The sequence below is a fragment of the Clupea harengus genome, chromosome 3 (assembly GCF_900700415.2).
Source record: "Clupea harengus chromosome 3, Ch_v2.0.2, whole genome shotgun sequence".
Lineage (NCBI taxonomy): Eukaryota > Metazoa > Chordata > Actinopteri > Clupeiformes > Clupeidae > Clupea > Clupea harengus.
In genome coordinates, this window is record NC_045154.1 from 18,585,731 (window position 1) to 18,603,464 (window position 17,734).

At 45.5% G+C, this 17,734-nt stretch overlaps 2 protein-coding genes across 5 annotated transcripts in view; one reads left to right on the plus strand and one right to left on the minus strand.

Moving 5' to 3' along the window:
- Positions 1-4,090, plus strand: part of rab8b (RAB8B, member RAS oncogene family) — a 15,256-nt gene extending 11,166 nt beyond the window's left edge. Inside the window, exons 4-8 of the mRNA XM_012818697.3 lie at positions 186-263; positions 629-718; positions 891-956; positions 1,143-1,193; positions 1,720-4,090. Of these exons, the coding sequence (XP_012674151.1) occupies positions 186-263; positions 629-718; positions 891-956; positions 1,143-1,193; positions 1,720-1,812 (378 nt within the window). The 3' untranslated portion in view covers positions 1,813-4,090. The remainder of the gene's footprint in view (positions 1-185; positions 264-628; positions 719-890; positions 957-1,142; positions 1,194-1,719) is intronic.
- Positions 4,091-5,825: 1,735 nt separating this feature from the next.
- The window catches only part of LOC105892398 (transient receptor potential cation channel subfamily M member 1), a 44,097-nt gene continuing 32,188 nt past the window's right edge, over positions 5,826-17,734 (minus strand). The window contains exons 18-28 of one of the 4 annotated variants that reach the window (XM_031564843.2): positions 17,040-17,268; positions 15,675-15,800; positions 14,815-14,937; positions 14,422-14,550; positions 13,132-13,383; positions 12,361-12,535; positions 11,226-11,246; positions 10,736-10,880; positions 9,909-10,111; positions 8,902-9,034; positions 5,826-8,585 (exon numbers count right to left, since the gene is read on the minus strand). In XM_031564843.2, the coding sequence (XP_031420703.1) occupies positions 6,581-8,585; positions 8,902-9,034; positions 9,909-10,111; positions 10,736-10,880; positions 11,226-11,246; positions 12,361-12,535; positions 13,132-13,383; positions 14,422-14,550; positions 14,815-14,937; positions 15,675-15,800; positions 17,040-17,268 (3,541 nt within the window). In that variant the 3' untranslated portion in view covers positions 5,826-6,580. Of the gene's footprint in view, positions 8,586-8,901; positions 9,035-9,908; positions 10,112-10,735; positions 10,881-11,225; positions 11,324-11,460; positions 12,536-13,131; positions 13,384-14,421; positions 14,551-14,814; positions 14,938-15,674; positions 15,801-17,039; positions 17,269-17,734 lie in introns of those variants that run through there. The other 3 variants (XM_031564842.2, XR_004163410.2, XR_004163408.2) reach the window with 3 other exon arrangements.

Genomic DNA, 17,734 nt, shown 5'->3' on the forward strand with positions numbered 1-17,734 from the left:
ACACACACTCTCACACACACACTCACACTCTCACACACACACTCACACTCTCACACACACACCCACACTCTCACACACACACACCCACACTCTCACCCACACACACACACACTCTCACCCACACACACACACAGGGCATATTAACTAGAGTAGGACTCTGAGCAGTGTGTTGTGTGATTTTCCAGGGCATTATGCTGGTGTATGACATCACGAGTGATAAGTCCTTCGAGAACATCAAGAACTGGATTCGGAATATTGAAGAGGTAAGATGAACACACGAGGCAATGACCATGGAGTTTGATCATTGCACTTTGAAAAGTGATGGAACAGATTTTAGGCCATTCAAATGTTTGTCATTTGAAGAGACCATCTCCTGGGCAGCCACCTGCTGGAAAGAAGTTGTTTTGCAATGTGAATTTTCTGGAAATGCCATGTGCCGTAAAATGCCTGTGCTGTTTCCTTTTAAAGAGGCTGTGTGTTAGAGCAAGATGTTGAAATGGGTTTTAAACTAGTCAAGCACAGGCACTAATAGACTGTGTCCTTTCAAGAAATGTAAAACTGTCTTGTGTCACTGCCAAGTCAGCAGACTAACCACGCTGTGCTCTTTGACCCCGCCCCCTTCCCCCAGCATGCATCATCAGATGTCGAGAGGATGATCCTCGGGAACAAGTGTGACATGAATGACAAGAGACAGGTGTCCAAAGAGAGGGGAGAGAAGGTGAGCTCACCAAGATGGCCACGTCGCCACTCTGTGTTTGTGTGGCCCTAGCACAGGCTGTCCTCATAAACAACCTCATGAACCTGGTGACGGGGCTCATGTGTCTTCAGGTTAGTGGTATTTTCTGCTCTGCTAAGTAATGCTTCTCAAGCCTCAATTTCTTTTTTCTTAGTTGGCGATAGACTATGGGATCAAGTTTTTGGAAACAAGTGCAAAATCCAGTCTAAATGTTGAAGAGGTAAGTCCTCTCCAGAAGCTTGTATCACCCTGGATAAATAACCATGCCATTTTGCTTTTAATAACCCCTCTCTATTTCCTTGGCTGTCTGTCTGTCTGTCTGTCTGTCTGTCTGTCTCTCTCTTGATCTATATTTGGGTCTCGCCCTTTCTCCATCTTTCTCTCTCACTCTTTCTCTCTCTTAAAGGCTTTTTTCACACTGGCCAAAGACATCATGGCTCGACTCAACAGAAAAATGGTGAGCTTTCCTCTGCACACACTATTGTGATCACAGTAACTCAGCACACACTATTGTGATTAGCATAACTCAGCACACACTATTGTGATTAGCATAGCTCAACACACACTATTGTGATTAGCATAACTCAGCGCACAATACTGTGATTAGCGTAGCTCAACACACACTATTGTGATTAGCATAACTCAGCGCACAATACTGTGATTAGCGTAGCTCAACACACACTATTGTGATTAGCGTAGCTCAACACACACTATTGTGATTAGCGTAGCTCAACACACACTATTGTGATTAGCATAACTCAGCGCACACTACTGTGACTGGAGTCTGTGTTTCTCCTGAGAGGATTCACTTGCAGATGTTTTAATGGACTATCCCAGAGGCACAAATGTGCTCCAATAAAGACATCAGCAGAAGACTTTTTTAAGTTTTTGTATTTTTTCTCAAATTTGTCTGAAATTGACTGTTCTGTTTCTATGTATTTGTTGTGTTTTTCCCCTCCTCCTGTGTCATGTGTGTGTACCAGAACGATGGCTCTCAGGCTGAAGGGGGTGGTCCAGTGAAAATCACGGAGAACAAGTCCAAGAAGCACAGCTTCTTCAGATGTACCCTCTTGTGAGAGGGTCCGGACACACTGACTCAATGACTGGGAAATCCTGTGTCACTGACACATGCAGGTGGGGGGACGTCTCTGTCTCTCTCTCCCCCCCCCCCCCTCTCTCTCTCTCTGTCTCTCTCTCTTTCACACACACACACACACACACACACACACACACACACACACTCTCCTCGGGGACCTAAACGAGAGACTGGTGTGTTCTCTGCCTGCTCAGTGCCGGTCAAGAGAGACTGGCTCACCTTCCTGTAACCCCACCAACTTCAGCAGGGGCGGAATGTTCCGGAAGGACTCTGTGGGTCGGCTCGTCCACTGGGATTTAAACATGTGAACTGCAGCACGGCTGGCCAGGAATACAACAGACTCGGGAGCGGATCTGACCCTCGTCTGACACGGATCTGTGCCAGACGTGGGCCAGGCCCGACCTGCAGTCTCCCTGGCCTCCACACTTTGTCTCGCCAGGATGTCACAGCTTCTCTCTGTGTCTGGTTTTAGTGTTCGCCCGTCGGCTTTGTTTCTGTTAATGGAACCACTTTAACCGTTTCATTTAGTCGGTTCGTTTTCTGAAGTGTGTGTGACCGTGTGTCTTTTTACGAGTGTGTTTACAAGTTAATCTGAGAGTACCTCTGATTGTGGTGATGTGCAGACATGTTCTGTTGTTGGACACACACACATACACACATACACATACACATACACATACACATACACATACACACACACACACACACACACACACACATAACAAAAGAAGAAAAAAATGTACAACGCATCTGTGATGTATGCTTTCTGGATTGTGTCAAGGTCAGGAATATTTCAACTGTTTGTGTCTTATGAAACATTTCAAGTGTCCTATTTTATTATACTAAACTCCTAGTCACTGTATCTCCTCTTCTGAGCACATAACCATGTATAGCACTGTAACTGAACTTGCACTCCTTTGAGAAGTCTCAAATATAGAATGCCACAGCTGCAGTGCATGATGGGTAAAAGTACACTCCCTAGTCTTGTGTCGTACATGTGCTTCTGACGCTGCAGCTGATGAACTCACCATATTTGAAAGAGACGTCTTTTTTCTTTATTTTGATTTTATTATATATATATTTTTTATACATGTGTAATATTTGTCGTGCTTTAACATACTGTTAATCTGGATGCTCTGAGGATGTAGTGTTGAGAGATGAAAAGAAAAAAGATGCATGATATCACTGCATAATGTAGTGTTGGAAGCTATTGAGAAGCCGCTAAATTTGCATGCATATTAACAAAGGTATACCCTAATAAGCAGTTACCCAGTAACATAGTTATTTTTATATTGCTCATTGGTTTGAGTGATGTCACAGTAGTTGTGCTTTTTCCCCCCGTTGTCCCAAACCAGTTTGTGCTCATTCAGTTATTGATATTTAATTAAGGTATAACGCAAGCGTTTACAAACCATAGCAGCAGTATTATTTCTCACGCTGCACTTTATTAGCGTGTGTTCGCTCTGTGCAGTTTTACAGATGTCTGTGGCACGCTGTGAAACGCTGCCTATGTGTTTGTGTGTGTACAATGTGTCTTTTTTTCCTTTTTTAAAAGGTATTCTTGTTGCCCTATTGTGTACAACAAATTTCATTCCAAAACTGTGAGTGTTGTCATTGAACTGGCTGCTGTTCTTGGCTTGTAGTTATTGACGCGTAGATGTTCAGCAAAGGGTTTGTCTCCGTCACGCGTCCTCAAGTTTGCGACATGAGAGGCGGTGTCTGTACAGAGCTCACCCTGTGTCGTGTGTTAATCTAGGATTGACCAAGTCTCTCTAGAACAGCCAGTAGCATCATATTAGCAATAACTGGTCCCCTGTAAGGATAGCGACAGTCCTGTGGGCTAGAGAATTGGATGGTTGTATTTTTGGATACACAATTCCATTACTGTCTTGTTACGTACCGTTAGGTCTTCTGTGTCAGAATCTGCTTCGAGGAATGTGATCACCATTCTCCTTTGTTGCCATTTGAAATTGACGGTTGCACAAATGAGTAACATTTGTTCAAATGGGACCATTGCTATGCATGCGTGTTGGTATAAACTAGTCACTTTGTGGCGGTGAGAAGACGGACATGTCTATGTAGTGTTCTCCACTTGTAGCCTGGCAACCAATTGGAATACTCAAATACTCATTATGTAGATAACATAATGTACATACTTCTGAATACTGTGTGGACTAAAGTGTAAAAACAGAGTGATTTTACCAGTTGTAAACTGTTTTTCTACCACATGTAACCAAAGTAAAAACTGTATAAAGAGACCTGTATTTGCATTACTCTTCTTTATTGCTTACAATGTTTTGAAAGTAACATGATGTCCATGGTCATTGGAACTGTTTGATGAAATCAACATCCTAGAGACTCTTTTCATTCTTGTAAATTCTAAATGTCTTACCCCAAGGTGAAATCAACATCTTAGAGACTCTTTTCATTCTTGTAAATTCTAAATGTCTTACCCCAAGAGACTCTTTTCATTCTTGTAAATTCTAAATGTCTTACCCCAAGAGACTCTTTTCATTCTTGTAAATTCTAAATGTCTTACCCCAAGGTGAAATCAACATCCTAGAGACTCTTTTCATTCTTGTAAATTCTAAATGTCTTACCCCAAGGTGAAATCAACATCTTAGAGAATCTTTTCATTCTTGTAAATTCTAAATGTCTTACCCCAAGAGACTCTTTTCATTCTTGTAAATTCTAAATGTCTTACTAGTCCAGGCAAACTAACCCCTTTTGGAGCCAAAAGTAGAATAAATTGTAAAAGAATTTTTTGAAGCTTAGATTATTTCTCTGAGGTGTCCAGAACAACATACTAAAAGTCCTAAGAAATCCTAGTTGAGGAAATATGTAAAATTCTCATCAATCCGAGATGTGTGCCAAAAAGGCCAGGCAACATTACACCCCAATGGGGCTATTTTTTTCCTTTACTCCTATCAAAATGAAACTTTACACAATGAAACTACCCATGAAAAGTACAATTTTTTTGTATTACAAGTTTCTTTGAAAATGAATTGTAATATGCAAATGAGCTATACACTAATCGAATATGCCCAAAATACACCCAAATAGGCTTAATTTTTTCCTTTACTCCTACCACAATAAAACTTTACATAGTAAAAGTATACATGAAAAGTAACTTTTTTTGTATTACAAGTTTCTTTTGAAATTAATTTGAATATGCACATGAGCTCCACACTTATTGAATACGCCCTAATTTGCATAGGCAGAAACACCATTCATATGTATAACAAATACATCGGCCCAATCTTCATCCAATCATCCTACTGCCAATGGGTGATGGCAATGCTGCTTTTAGACTGGCCTCTAACCTGAAAACTGCCTGGCTTGGTAGTACCTGCCAGGGGTAACATATTTCCTCAACTAGGATTTCTTAGGACTTTTAGTATGTTGTTCTGGACACCTCAGAGAAATGATCTAAGCTGCAAAAAATTATTTTACAATTTGTCTGTCGAAAAATGCTACTTTGCCTGGCCTATATCCCAAGAGACTCTTTTCATTCTTGTAAATTCTAAATGTCCTACCCCAAGGTTTGCTAGCGCTTCATTAGCAACACAGCTGCCACTGCTTTTGAAACGTTTGTGTTTCTCATCTCCCAGTGTGGGTGGTGCTACAGGTTTGTACTGAGAGTCCCATAGCGTTACCAGGAGCATGGAGTAGTTTCTCCTCAGACATGTTCTGTGTGATAGTGTAGTTTCTCCTCAGACATGTTCTGTGTGATATAGTGTAGTTTCTCCTCAGACATGTTCTGTGATATAGTGAAGTGAAATGCTGGTAGTTTCCTTAGTACATGAGGGATGCATAGCTCTCTAAGTCTACCTAAGGAAGAGTGTTTTTGAGCCCCCCAACTATACATCAGCTGGAAGCAGGACATCAAAAACCTCTAAAGAGTAAGATAAGAAGGATTTCACTCACTCATTCACTCTCACACTCACACTCACACACACATTTAAAACTGTAAGAAGACATCAGTAAACCTCATGTCATTGAAGAATATTTTGGTTCATTGTTGTTCTTGTTACGAGACTTCAGTACAACAGTGCAAAGAGGTTTTTTGAAGTATTTTGGTGTCTTGACTACCAGCATTCCTTGACAAAGAAGTAGTGACATTCCATTGAAAGTGTGTAGTTACATTGGGTAGTGTTCTATTATAGCTTAGGTTTAATACAATCCAGTTCACAACATATGCAAATTAGGTAGCTAAAAGCAAAGTATTTCATAAATCAATTATTTAAAAGAGTTTAAAGAATATCCTCTAATGAAAATTCACCATCATCAAACTAAATGTCTCAAAGTATACTCCATCAAAGCTGAAGTGTGCGGTGTCATGTTTTCTGCTACATGATCAATTTTCTTTATTCCACCTGGACCTCAGTAGTCCAGGTGTGAGTGTACACCTTTCCAGCCACCAGAGCTCTGGAAACAGCAAGAGTTCCTCTGGTCCTCTGATGTCTTCCTCAGTTTGGACAAGAAGACTTTGCTTTGTGTGATGGCTCCACCTTGTGGCCAGAAAACAGTATTACTTGATGAACCCTGTGTGTCGACATCAATACTTTTTTTTTCCACTTTACCGTTGTCTTTTGCACCTGGCTCCAACCTTGTCCAATATTTCTCCCTTGTGGGCAGTCAGATTTACAGCATCCAACAGAATCTGCGTTGGTCCCCCGATGATCTAGCTGGGGTTGCTATGACGGCGGTGCGTGTGGGATGTGCGTCTGATGGCTCCAACTATGTGACTACTCTTCTGATTTCTCCTGCTCTCCAGTGGCGCCCTCACATGCTTTTAGGATGTTGACCTCGCTGGTCGAGCTCCGGGGCTTGTCTGCGTCGACCTCCAGCGACTTCTTAGGCTGTGAGCTCCAGCTCTTCGACCTCAGGTGTTGGGGCATCCAGCCTTCGTCCGCGTGCAGGAGGTCCCTGTCCGTCTCCGCTCCGCCTTCGCTCCTCCTCTGCCGTGGCTGTTCATCTGCCTGCCCTCCAGGGGGCGCTAGCATCTCAGTCGCCTGGTTCTCCGCATGTAACCGTGACGACCCGTCCATGTGTCCTCCTCTGTGAGGGATGCTGAGGAAGGCCAGCGGCTGCAGCCCCCCGTTCTCCTGCGCTTCCTGCTCGAGCCCTACACACCCAGCATGGCTGTCAAACACACTCACCATAGGCATCTGCGGAACCTGGGCCACCGGGTGCACCTTGGACTCTAGGCGTGCTGTCAGACGACTCACCCTGGTGGGGGAGCTGTTGGCTGCCAGCTCCACGAGGGGGCCATAATCCTTCGCCCAGTGGCCATCGTCCCCTCCTCTCTCGGCAGGGTTGAAGATGATGCAGCTCTTGGCCCTGCTGGCTGTGGCAGGGGACATCGGCTCCGGGGGGTATTTGAAAGATTTGGACTTTCCCAGCGGGTACGCCACACCAGGCTCCGGTTTGGTTCTCTCCACCGCCACCGGCACCACCGGCACCACCACCTCTTCTCTCGCTGGCTTGTGCTCCACCTCGTTAGGGTTGAAGATGATGCAGCTCATAGCCCTACTGGCGGTGACGGGGGACATCGGCTCCGGGGGGTATTTGAAAGATTTGGACTTTCCCAGCGGGTACGCCACTCCAGGCTCCGGTTTGGTTCCCTCCACCGGCACCGCCACCGACACCACCACCTCTTCTCTCGCTGGCTTGTGCTCCACCTCGTTAGGGTTGAAGATGATGCAGCTCATAGCCCTACTGGCTGTGGCGGGGGACATCGGCTCCGGGGGGTATTTGAAAGATTTGGACTTTCCCAGCGGGTACGCCACTCCAGGCTCCGGTTTGGTTCCCTCCACCGGCACCGGCACCACCACCTCTTCTCTCGCTGGCTTGTGCTCCACCTCGTTGGGGTTGAAGATGATGCAGCTCACGGCTTTCCTGGCGCTGTTCGGGGAGAGTCTCTGTGGGTCAGGAGGGAACATTCTGAAAGAGCTTGACTTCTCCCGCGGGTTTGAGCGAGGAAACTCGTCTCTAGGCCTCTCCGTCTCTGCCACCACTCCTCCTGCTGTCTCCTCCTCCCTGTCATCTGGCTGGTAGATGATGCAACTCTTCACCCTCCTTGCGGCGGGGTGCGATTCTCTCGGAGACTCCTGTGAGCCTAACCTTAAGGATTTGGATTTCTCCAACGAGGAGTAGGTGGCTTTCTCCGGGGTTGCCGACCCCGCCTCTGCTCCTGTCCCTGCCGTCCCCGTTTGGGCTGAGCCGGTCGCGTCTGTGGGAACTGCCACCGTCTTACTTACATCGTCCGTGCTCTGTTCACAGGGGGAGATGAGGATGTCCACACAGGAGCTTGGCTTCCTGCTGAGTCCCGGCTTCTTCACGTCCAGCGTGAGCCCGTACTCTTTAGGGGCGCCGGACCGGTAGCTCGGCGCCCTTCCCAGGCTGCCCTGCCTCTCGGTGCCGCCGAGCTGGCCCATCTTGCCGGGGTCCTTCTCCCCGTCCAGCGTGCGGCCCTCGAACTCCAGGCTGTAGCGGTAGAGGCTGTAGCCGTCGCTGCTGTTGACGCTGCCGTGGCGGAGCAGGTTGGACTCGGCGTGGATGGACGAGGCATTGGAGCGCGAACGCTTCAGCTCCGAGTGGTCGATGCCGGCCAGCTTCTCCAGCGCGTTCATCATGCGGCCGTGGATGTCCTCCAGCTGAGCCAGGCGTAGGTCCACCGTCTGCAGCGTGGCCTTCATGGTGTTCTCACGCTCGTTCACTTCCTCCAGTCGCATGGACATGTCCTCCACCCTACGCAGCGTCACACACACGTGGAACACATTGAGGACTCTGGTCACACTTCATCTTACACACCCCTTGTAACTATAGCTATCAAGTCTAGCATAACACACTGTGACCAAGTAAAGCAGTAAAGCAACTTAAAGTTGTTAAAGCTAAAGTAAGTAAAATGTACTTAAAACAAGTAATACTACGCATTAACAAACACTAAGTGTCCCATATTTTAAATCTGATCCATCATAAAGTTTAAGTATTAAAATGATGAAATGTGAAAATGTCAGTTTGTTCTGTGATTGAAATATACCTGGTGGTGGATAATAAGCTGTACCTTTCATGAGTGACCTTGATTCTCTCGTCGTTTGAGGACTGATGTTCGTCGTCCTTCTCCCGAAAGTATTCCTCCACGCACTGCTCCTCAAACTCATACAGGGTCTTCAGCTCCTCTCCAGTCAGGATCAGCTCTGGGATGACATGCAGATGAGAGAAACAACTGGCACACGGGCTACACTTCCAAGTACTTAATTTGACTTAAGAGAACTCTCGACCTCAGCTGATCTGACTCAAGAGAACTCTCGACCTCAGCTGATCTGACTCAAGAGAACTCTCGACCTCAGCTGATCTGACTCAAGAGAACTCTCGACCTCAGCTGATTTGACTCCCCAGTATTTTTGGCTTCAGATTGCATTTCAGCAAGTGAGCAATCATGTCATTTATTTAATCGAATGGAAGGAGAACAAACATGAACTGAACTGAAACTGACAATCAGAAAGAATGCCAAACAACAATGATAAATTGCTCAATTAACTTAAAAATGATTCAGTTCACTTAGTCTCATTTAGTAGAGTTAAAAATGATAGCCAATTCAGTTCACCTAAAGTCTCATTTAGTAGAGTTTGATGCCTTTGGCAAAATACCAAGTTTATGAGCTACCTTGGTAAACAGGGCAAGTAATAGTTCATAACTACATATAAGGCTAGCCTAAGGCATGTCCTGTGTGCTAACATATAATGCTAGCCTAAGGCATGTCCTGTGTGCTAAGATATAAGGCTAGCCTAAGGCATGTCTTGTGTGCTAACATATAATGCTAGCCTAAGGCATGTCCTGTGTGCTAACATATAAGGCTAGCCTAAGGCATGTCTTGTGTGCTAACATATGAGGCTAGCCTAAGGCATGTCCTGTGTGCTAACATATAAGGCTAGCCTAAGGCATGTCCTGTGTGCTAACATTTGAGGCTAGCCTAAGGTATGTCCTGTGTGCTAACATATGAGGCTAGCCTAAGGCATGTCCTGTGTGCTAACACAGCAGAGGTGACATGTAGGGAAGATGGAGACCCACTGAGGCCCTTGTCCTTCTCGTCGAGCTCGCCCTCCTTCTTCTGGTTGCAGCGGCAGCAGGTCCGCCTGAAGAGGATGTAGATGTGGCTGAGGACGATGAGGGGCGGAGGCATGATTGGGCGGTCGTGGAAGGTCATGATCAGCTGGTAGCGCTGGAACTTCCACACCTGGTTGGAGATGGACTTCACCTCGAAGAAGGTGTTACTGAGGTGAGGAAATACATGGGATGCAACCTTTAGCATAAATACACTACAAAGTCCAGAAATAATCATCCATCATTTCACCATCTCTGTCAAAAATCACCACATAACTGTCAATTATCCTTAGCTGTCAATCAACTGTTAATTAACCCTATCCACAACCTGACCTTTAACCCTATGTCCTCTATATCCATAACCTGACCTTTAACTCTATGTCATCTATATCCATAACCTAATCATCATTTGTTTCTCATGTGGTCCTCAGTCTAAACCTAATGGAAACAGAATATCGGTATTCGACTGACAGACTGGAGGTTTCCTGCAGTTAAAAAAATGTACTCAGTGCTGATGAAACCATGTTTGTACACTTTAAGATTTAAGTGTTTTTTACTGAAGCATTTTGGTGTTGTCAAAACATATTTGAAGTGAAGGTGTTGTCAAAACGTTTCCGGGACCCGGCGGTTGCACCATCTTCTACTCCAACACACGCGGCGTTGAACGCCGTGTTATTATTTTCACACTCTCCGTGAAGACAAAGAAGATGTGTTCAACCAATCAAAACAACAGTGTGTCCCATGCCTCACGGTTATGTGTTTAACGAGCCGCGCCGAGTAAACTGCACACTCACTTGAACACAGCGATGAGTAAATTGACGAGAAGGATGTTGGCCACCAGCAGGTAGCAGGCCATGATGGCCGGGGTCAGCCAGGCTCCAGGGATACAAGGAGGAAGCCTCTTCCCGTCCTCATCATACAGGTTATCTCCACAGGGGGCTTGAGGCCGGTTAGGATAAACCAAGCATGATTATCCATGCAACTTTTTATGGCAATAAACGGCACATTAATTAAACGACTTAAATGACTGTCTATAGACTGTGTATATACTCTATATACAGTCGATGAATTAAACTGAATTAAATTGATTGCTGAATAGACTGTAAACCATTGAGTTGATGCCGCAAAATCTTAATTATATTTAAATGTAAGCATTCAAATGGCTGATTGCTTAACAGATTGTAAAATCTTTGAAAAAAGACTGTAAATCATGATGATAGGTATCATTATTATTTACAACAATAAGTTACAACAACAATTAAAAATTCATAGCTCTATACTTACGGTTGATTTCCATTGCGTAGACTGTGAGGCAGGTTTCCAAGGCAGCGTGAATGTAGAGGACATGAGGCAATGAAGTGGTGTATCAGAGAGTCAGATACCTGAGGCGTTAAATGCTTCCGTCATTGAGAGGGTACATCATAACTACTGTGCTATAAAGTATCCCGTAACGTGTATATATATATATATATGATATGGTTAGACAAGGGTCCCCATGGATACCGTATGGTCCAATCACCTAATGTTTCCTCCCAATGAGAGAAGAGGTACAGAGGTGGGCTTCATTCTTCTTTACTCGGCTGAAGGGTGGATGATCGCCAGCGCATCGAGACAACACACAGGAGCTCACACAGGGTTCACCACAGTGGGAAGGACTAGAGATAGGGGGTTAGATATACTGTTACAGTTTACTGTGTTTCTAGGGATGTCTGCCACAGAATAAATGGAATGCGAATCTGTCCACTTTCTGACACATTTCTGTCATGTTGTTTCGTAGTTTTGTTGTGTGGTAGTTGTGGCCATTTTACCGGAGAAAACACAGAAACTGTAACTATACTCATATATTGCAGTGTAACAGGTTATGATACTCCCAATGTCTTATGCTTCAACTGCACATAGGATCGTCGTAAGTTTCTACCAGCAGAGGGCGCTACATAACAATAAAGTAGACAGCTCTTAGTGGAGCCTTTGACGTGTGAAATGTCTGACGACATGACTTAATTACACCCTTATTAAACCCAAGTCAAACATATAGAGGGAGTCTTTCCATACGTTGCAGTTTAGTATCAGAACCGCTGCCAAGTTCCAACCACAACCCACAGCGTCGGGGCTGCGCTGGACAGGAAAGCCCAGCAGAACCTGGTGTACCAATCAATCTCCCAGCTCTGATGCTTTCATAGATTTCACAGTCATTTTAACTAGAGAAAGCGCTGGTTAAATATCCATCTCAGTACGCATACGATTGGGAGTATTTTTGACACGGTGTCCAGTGCTATATAGAGATGAAGACAGAAGACACACACACACACACACACACAGACACCAAACTTTCCACTCAAGACAGAGAGATTGCTACCGATCATCCAGCCTTCAACAAAAAAAGGAAACAAGGAAATCTTACTATCAATTTTACTCTTACGGTCAATCGAGTCCGCAAACACCTCCCCATAGATCATCCAGTAAGGCATGTAGAAGATGTTCCTGGCCAGCCGCCAGGTGGGCTCCTCGTCGGGGTGCAGGATGGCCTGGCGTGCCACCCCGAAACTGATCAGCACCACCAGCATGATCACCACGAAGTACAGCATGTCAATCATCTGCGCACACACACACAAACACACACATGAAATCATGCACACACACTCACACACACACACACACACACACACACACACACACACACATACAGTCACACACACACACACACACACACACACACACACACACACAGTCACACACACACACTCAGAAACACATACACATCCAAATACACACGCACACACACAAACACTCAGAAACACACACACACACACACACACACACATACAAGCATTAGTTGGGCCTGTTGCTCTCTACACCAGGGATCCTTAAAAGTGAGAACATAAAGCTGGACTGAAGGTCATGCTTTTAGCACTTTTCTCTCCCTCTCAGCCAGCTCCTGAGCACGCACACACACACACACACACACACACACACACACACACACACACACACACACACCTACAGTATTCACAGGACTATCATGAAGAATAAGAGAGACTTGCCATTTTCCAAATCATCATGACGTGAGGGCACTGGCACTGGTACTAAACACTTCATATGTATGTGAGTATGTATATGAGTATGTATGTGAGTATGTACTGTATATGAGTATGCGATTTAACAGTCTAAAAAACAGCATCGGTTCCCTTACCATTTTCCCAATCATCATGACGTACGGGCCCAGGTACTTGTTGACTCCGAACATGTCCAGGACCTTGATGTACCAGAAGATGATGTCCACGCAGTAGACCACTCGGCCGTAGCCCATGTAGGGCTCGGCCTGCGCCCTCATCAGCAGGCCCAGGATGAAGGTGCCGATGGCAAACACGTCTGTGATGTTCCAGTAGTCCTCCAGCCACACGTTGATCTTCTGCTTCAGCTTCCCCGGCTCCGACATCAGAATCTGTGGAATGGAGTAGATCGCTCGGATTTGATGTGTGGCGCTCGCGTGAAAGACGATGATGCAGAAATATGAACAGTAGTAGAATAGTCCCGTTTGGGGAGTATCTCTGTGTGAGTTATAGAGGTACCAACGGCAATAGAAACAACATGAGAAGCCCTGTGTCTGAGTGTGTCTGAGTGTGTGTATGTGTGTGTGTGTGTGTTAGTCTGTCTGTGCATCTGTGTGTGTCTGTGTGTCTGTGTGTCTGTGTGTGTGTGTGTGTGTGTGTGGGTCTGTGTGTGTCTGTGTGTGTGTCTGTGTATGTGTGTGTGTCTGTGTGTGTGTGTGTGTCTGTGTGTGTGTATGTGTGTGTCTGTGTGTGTGTATGTGTGTGTGTGTGTGCATAAGCCACTAAGCAAGCATCAAATGGGGTACCTGATGCATAAGAATAACTGGCAGCTTTAGGACTTTAGGGGGTCTTCAGCAGTACGAAAGATTACATGATCATTAGTCAGTAGGGTGGTAGTAATGCCCCCCTGCAAAGGTGGAGGGGCAATAAAACTGTGCTGTTTCAATGATCTATTCTGGTCTAAGTGTATGATTTCTATGGTCTATTGAGATCTAAATGTATGATTTCTATGATGTATTGTGATCTAAATGTATGATTTCTATGGTCTATTGAGATCTAAATGTATGATTTCTATGATGTAATGTGATCTAAATGTATGATTTCTATGATCTATTGTGATCCATATGTATGATTTCTATGATATATTGTGATGTGAATGTATGATTTCTGTGATCTAAATGTATGATTTATATGATCTATTGTGATCTAAATGTATGATTTCTATGGTCTATTGTGATCTAAGTGTATGATTTCTATGGACTATTCTGATCTAAGTGTGTGATTTCTATGGTCTATTGTGGTCTAAATGTATGATTTCTATGATCTATTTTGATCTAAGTGTATGATATCTATGGTCTATTGTGATCTAAGTGTGTGATTTCTAGCGGTCTGGGCCTCGGATGGCTGAACATCAGCTGATCTCTTCTCACCTGTCTGACTTTCTCCAGTCCCAGGGTGATGATGTAAGAGATGACAATCCACTCCTGTAGGCACGGCACGCGCTCCATCTTCACCAGGATGATGTAGTTATACAGCATCAGGTAGACAAGGTAGGCTATCTGCACATGATAACACACACACACACACACACGATGGCACACACACACACACGATAACACTCACAGTGATCAACCAAAACTTGGTGAAAGGGGGGAACACTCACAGTGTTGAACCAGAACTTGGTGAAAGGGGCGAACACTCACAGTGTTGAACCAGAACTTGGTGAAAGGGGCGAACACTCACAGTGTTGAACCAGAACTTGGTGAAAGGGGCGAACACTCACAGTGTTGAACCAGAACTTGGTGAAAGGGGCGAACACTCACAGTGTTGAACCAGAACTTGGTGAAAGGGGCGTTGTAGAACTCATAGATCCTCTTGGCGATGGGGACCCTCCTCACGTGTTTGCTGCCCTCTTCCTCGTCCTTCTTGGACTCTGTGTCAACATCCTGTCAGACAGAAAACCACACACACGCACACACGGTCCAAAAAGAGTGTTCTTCGAGGTAGGGATTGTGCTGGAGACAAGAGACCCATTTGTGTGGTAATGTTAGATTTGCAGCTTAAGAGCGGATGGAGGCCAACACGGGATTATCCAGAAACTAAAACGATTAGCGGACATGCAGACCACTAATATTTGGGCGAGTCGATGTTCAGTTCTGTGCCACTGCCCTGCCGCGCCTGGCTAGGAAGCGTGTCGACATCTCTTTCCCTGCACCCAGGGCCTCACAGAATAATACAACCTAAAAATGGCAGATTTTTTATGTATGTTTTTCCCTGCAGCTGCTCTCAGCTACGGTCACTTCCCCATGAGACAAAATTACATATAGAAGACTGTTCATCTGAGTGAGTGTAGATTTCAAATAAATACACAAACACTGGCTCTTTGCTGTCAGGCCGGGGAGGAGATGATCATTTGGCATTGACTGTTGAAGATGCTGACGTGTCCAAACTGCTGTCATGGACTGCTTAGAATCCTTGAAGAAAATATGTGTGTGCTTCAACGTGGTCTTTCTGGGCTAGTCTTCGATCAGTGCGTCTCTCGGTTCTGCTGGTTATGATCAAGTAACACGAGTACCCAGTCATATAGCCTGAAGGGCCGACTCTCCCTCTGTATGTGAAGTCCGTAACTCCTCAGGCCCGTGGCGCCTCCGCTGACACTCAGATGTGTGTGTGTGACAATTACCTTGCAGGATTTGGTGTCGTCATCCTTGTCCTTCTCATCCCCGCCGGGTTCAGAGGTGTGATGAACTACGTCGTCTCGCAAGTCCAGCAGCAGGATGGACGGCGGGAAGATGATTCCGATAATCACCTGGACACACCAGAGCACCAGAGCTCAACACTCATTGGATGGGATTCTATACATTACTCACATTATTTGCATGTGCTAGTGAATTAACATCGGTGATGTGAAACACATGACTCTATGTGACTCTACGTGACTCTATGTGACTCTACGGGCCCCTTTGTGTGTTCTGTCACCACATAAACAGGTGAGGTATGAGGCAAACTACACCTGCCCCATAACATTCACTACATCATGAGGCAAACTACACCTGCGCCATAACATTCACTACATCATGAGGCAAACTACACCTGCGCCATAACATTCACTACATCATGAGGCAAACTACACCTGCGCCATAACATTCACTACATCATGAGGCAAACTACACCTGCCCCATAACATTCACTACATCATGAGGCAAACTACACCTGCCCCGTAACATTCATTACATCATGAGGCAAACTACACCTGCGCCATAACATTCACTACATCATGAGGCAAACTACACCTGCCCCGTAACATTCATTACATCAAGGCCAAGTGGTTCGTGGGAAAGGATTTGGGTTGTACTGACTGGCCAAGCATTCAGTGATAATATGTGCCCTACTTCAATGCTAATCTTTGGGAGGAGAGTAATCTGTACTTGGGTGCCAGGCTGCACACTGGGCAGAGGCAGCAGCCCCCCTCCTATCCAGCCATGGTGCCGACATCTGAGCGTTACATTCCCTGCCCAGGAACCGTGACTTATCCCGCACAGTGCCAAATCCCCTAGCTTTATATTCAAAATCCTGCAGAGGTTGGATACCACCCAAAAGTAATACATTTGATTCTGTTAATTCAATCACTCGGGCATATCTGACAAGTAAGGCCACATGGGTCAGATGACAATAACAATTAAACTGTGCAGCATGGTACATGAAACCCCTCTGACGCCTGACATAATGTATTCTAGAAAGTATTCTGGCACAACTTGATGCCTGGATATGTGGCCATCCTTAATCAGCCTTAATACGATAGCCCATATCATAAAAAAGACCTGAGTCTGTCATTTTGATTCTTCTGTAACCTGCTGAGTCAATAGAAACCCCTGGTGAACACACACGGAAATAAATTCTTTAAATCCTGCTACAAGAGGTATCAATGCAGTATTGTGTGAAGTGCACTATCCGAACAGCTCTAATGTCTAGGGCAAGAGTCTTAATCTGAACCCATCCCAGACTTCTTTCCCAGACTACTGTCCGGGTGTCTTCCGCGGTGGCACACCTTGATGCCCGGGTTCTTCCCCATCCTGAGAGTGCCCATCCACATGTCCGTGAGGAGCATCTGGCAACAGGTGTGCGCGATGAAGTCGCGGTGCTTGGCGGCCACGGCCAGTTTGAGGCAGGTGGAGTTGCTCCAGTTCTTCAGCTCGTAGGTGAGCAGCTTCATGGCCACATGCTCGTCCTGCTTGTAGGACTGGTCCAGCAGCTCGTACGCCAGCTCCCCAAACTCCCTGAGACACACGGAGACACACGGAGAAATGAGTACAAACTCCCAGAGACACACAGAGACACACAGAGAAATTAGTCCAAACTCCCTGAGACACACAGAGACACACGGAGAAATGAGTCCAAACTCCCTGAGACACACGGAGACACACGGAGAAATGAGTCCAAACTCCCTGAGACACACGGAGACACACGGAGAAATGAGTCCAAACTCCCTGAGACACACGGAGACACACGGAGACACACATGGAAATTAGTCCAAACTCCCTGAGACACACGGGGACATTAGTCCAGGGTTTAGCGCTGAACATTCAACATCCCTTGTGTCCTTCATGGTAAAATGAATGTTACTTATTTTTTTATTAGAAAATAGCATTTACCGGTAAGTTATTGTCAGTGCAATAACTTCCTTCACATTGCATTTAGATAGCATGGAGAATTATAGCCTGGCTCTCTCCATCACACGTGCTC